At 39.4% G+C, this 2,954-nt stretch overlaps 1 protein-coding gene across 1 annotated transcript; it reads right to left on the reverse strand.

Annotated features, from left to right (window-relative positions):
- Nucleotides 1-838: 838 nt before the first annotated feature.
- On the reverse strand, nucleotides 839-2,263 carry LOC110713483. The gene is made up of 3 exons (XM_021891926.1): nucleotides 1,426-2,263; nucleotides 1,239-1,313; nucleotides 839-1,059 (listed from the first exon to the last, which is right to left on the reverse strand). The coding sequence occupies exons 1-3, from the start codon at nucleotides 2,261-2,263 to the stop codon at nucleotides 839-841; spliced, it is 1,134 nt and encodes a 377-aa protein (XP_021747618.1).
- Nucleotides 2,264-2,954: the final 691 nt, after the last annotated feature.

Genomic DNA, 2,954 nt, shown 5'->3' on the forward strand with positions numbered 1-2,954 from the left:
TATTTCAAATATTATTTTTTAAAACTAGGAGTTAGGTGAGATCTCATACTAACTACGATCATGGAGTCGCGCCCGTGGTCGTTGGATGTTTATTGTTGTTTCAGAAAGGAGGCATGGGGTTTTTCTTTTATTGATGTTCCAAATGGGACATGGGTTGGACAACCTTGTCTGTTGCTAAATCCAATGAAATAAATAAATAGTTAGTTAATATCAACTAGTGAAGTCTTAATAAATTTGATAGTTGAGTTATGTGTTGAGTCTATAATATAATGATGCTTATGCTTGTTTATTATTAGTAGCAAGATAGGTATTTCTTAATTTATTTCGCAGCTTGTATGTACTCAGCTTTGCTGATTGCGTGCTTTTGTGTGTGCTTTTCTTTGGTCATGGCCTTCGTCTTTCAATAACCCTGTAATGATCCAATCTTTACACTTGTAATATTGGGGAGCAGACCATCACAGGTGTTTACATAGTTTGGACTTGCATCAAGGTGGTGGGATTTTGAGTGGAGTGTTGATTACTATTCACAGTGTACTTTATTTCTTACTTTTGAATTTATTTAAACTCTGGTTTTATTTATTTACTACTTTTGTGGGGTTTTGAATAAGGGCCTTAATGGTTCCAAGTTGTAAGATTTAATTTGGTTTTGGTTATTGGTTTTAAAATTTATTTATAACTGATTTAGTTTTTCCGCTGCTAATTTCTGATAAAGCCTTAACGTTTGAACACGTGGCGGTAGCACGCCAGTAATTCTCTTGGATTTTGTTCAGGGTATTCACAGGTTTTAAAGAGAGAATTATTGGGGTGTGACAAGTGCGGTATCAAACGTATGCCTAGACTAGACCTTAGTGCAACTCTCTAAGTATTCAACAGCCTTAGGATTGTATTCAAGTATTTTCTTCATTGCTTTGTTGATGAATACATACTCATTGTATGCATCAGCTGCAATCCAGAAAAGCTTATGGAAGGCTGAACTACTAAATCCTTTGGCCTTACAATTTGTGTACAAGTGCTGGCAACACACTCTTCTAGTAGCTCTGGGGAATGTGTCATGAATTGCTGTGTCAACACCCTCCAAGCAAAGCCATCAGTTAATACATTTGTTAATACAAGTAAATTTGATTTTATAAAGTGTTTTCAAAGGTGGCTTATCTTCATTCTGTCAGAGATGAAAGTCCAATCATCTATACTTCAGCCTTCCTTCTCAAGTAGGATTTTCAAATTCCTTAGGAAATAACCCCAGCTGTCAATGCTCTCAGTGCCAACCACTCCATAAGCAATGAGAAAAATCTCATTGTTCCCATCTATCCCAACTGTAGTAAGCAAGATTCCTTGAAATTCCCACTTAAGTGAGCTCCATCAATACCAATTATGGGTCTACAGCTCCTCAAGAATCCCCTACATTGGGCAGCAAAAGAAAAAAACAAGCCTTGAATCTTGGTGGCTCATTTGCATTTGATTCATCCCAACTGACCAAAGCATAACTACTTGGGTTTGTCTCCTTCACCATGTCAGCATACTTAGGTAATAGTGAGTATGCCTCTCCAAAACCCCCATGAATCCTCTCCTTGCACATTGCCTTCACCTTGTAAAAGAGCCTTTTTTTAACTTCAATCCTAAACCTTTCCATATAGAGTCTTTGTAAAGACTCAATTGGAATGTCAGGATTTGCCAGAATGTCTGACTGCAGATGTCTACACAGCCACTCAGATGTTACAGCTGGGTTAATCTCCAGCCTTCCACAACTTCTATGCTCCCCTTTCCAATTCTTGATTGGCCAGCTGACCTTGTCTATTATGGTGGAGGCATGAATTCTCCAGTTACAACCATCTAAAGCACACCTTGAAATGTATCTTGTTTTGTCAGTCTTATCAACATAAACACCAAATCCTTCTTGTATGCAGTAGTCTTTGAAAACTTCCATAAATGATTCCCTGTCTCCAAATATCAACCATGGCTCATGTCTGATAGCTCCAAACTCTTGATATGTCCATATTTTACCATTCCTGTAGGTCTTATCCATGGTTGAACTGACATCAAGATAATCCTCAAACTGCTTATCAGGAATGTCATCATGGAGACAATCTATTTCTGTCTCCTCCTCTATGAAGTCACCAATGTCTGCTTCATAATCATCTTCAGCTTCCTCGCTGTCAGATTGTATGTAATCATCATCTTCGCTATCACTCCCAGACTCATCAAACCTCTCCTCTATTTCAGGTGCTCTGTTCCTTGCTAAATCCCTTGGACCTAAATCCCTCATGTCTAGATCTGCCTCCCTTTTTAGGTTTAGAGCTGCTAGCTGCTACAAAAGATTCAGGTGGACAGGTTGTTTGTGGTTGATTTGAAAATGGTGGTTGAGGTGGTGGGGCTGTTTGTGGTTGAGGGGAGGGTGGTTGAGGTGGTGGGGTTGTTTCTGGTTCAGGGTAGGGTGGTTGAGGTGGTGGGGTTGTTTGTGGTTGAGGGGAGGGTTGGGTTTTTTTGGGTGTTTTTTTTCCTTTTCTTTGGAGTCATTTTCCTCTTTGGACATGAGATTTTGGGCTAGTTCAGAGGAGAATTTGGTTGAGAGTGTTTAGGTGGAGTTGAGGATTGAGGGTTAAGTAGTTTGTTTAGGCTGAGACAAGATGCCCCAAGGAAAACCTCATCAGCTTCTTGGGTGCCAAACACTCTAACATACTTATGATCACCCCGATCAACATTAGCAACAGGAACCTCAACTGCAACTTTAAAAGGTTGTTGTTCCTCGCCTTTTCCTCTTCCAACCTAGCCTTCTCAGCCATGGCCTTAACCCTTCTTTGCCAATTACCCAAAACATCCTTAAACACTTTCTTATTAGGAGTTTGTTCTTCCTCTAGGTAAATTACTATTGTTTCCTTACCTTGAAACCACTCCCACATTTTCAGCATTTCCCTATTCCCACTTTATTCTAACTTCCTATTAGTTCTAGGTGACAT

This window comes from Chenopodium quinoa, unplaced genomic scaffold, assembly GCF_001683475.1.
Source record: "Chenopodium quinoa cultivar QQ74 unplaced genomic scaffold, ASM168347v1, whole genome shotgun sequence".
Classification (NCBI taxonomy): domain Eukaryota; kingdom Viridiplantae; phylum Streptophyta; class Magnoliopsida; order Caryophyllales; family Amaranthaceae; genus Chenopodium; species Chenopodium quinoa.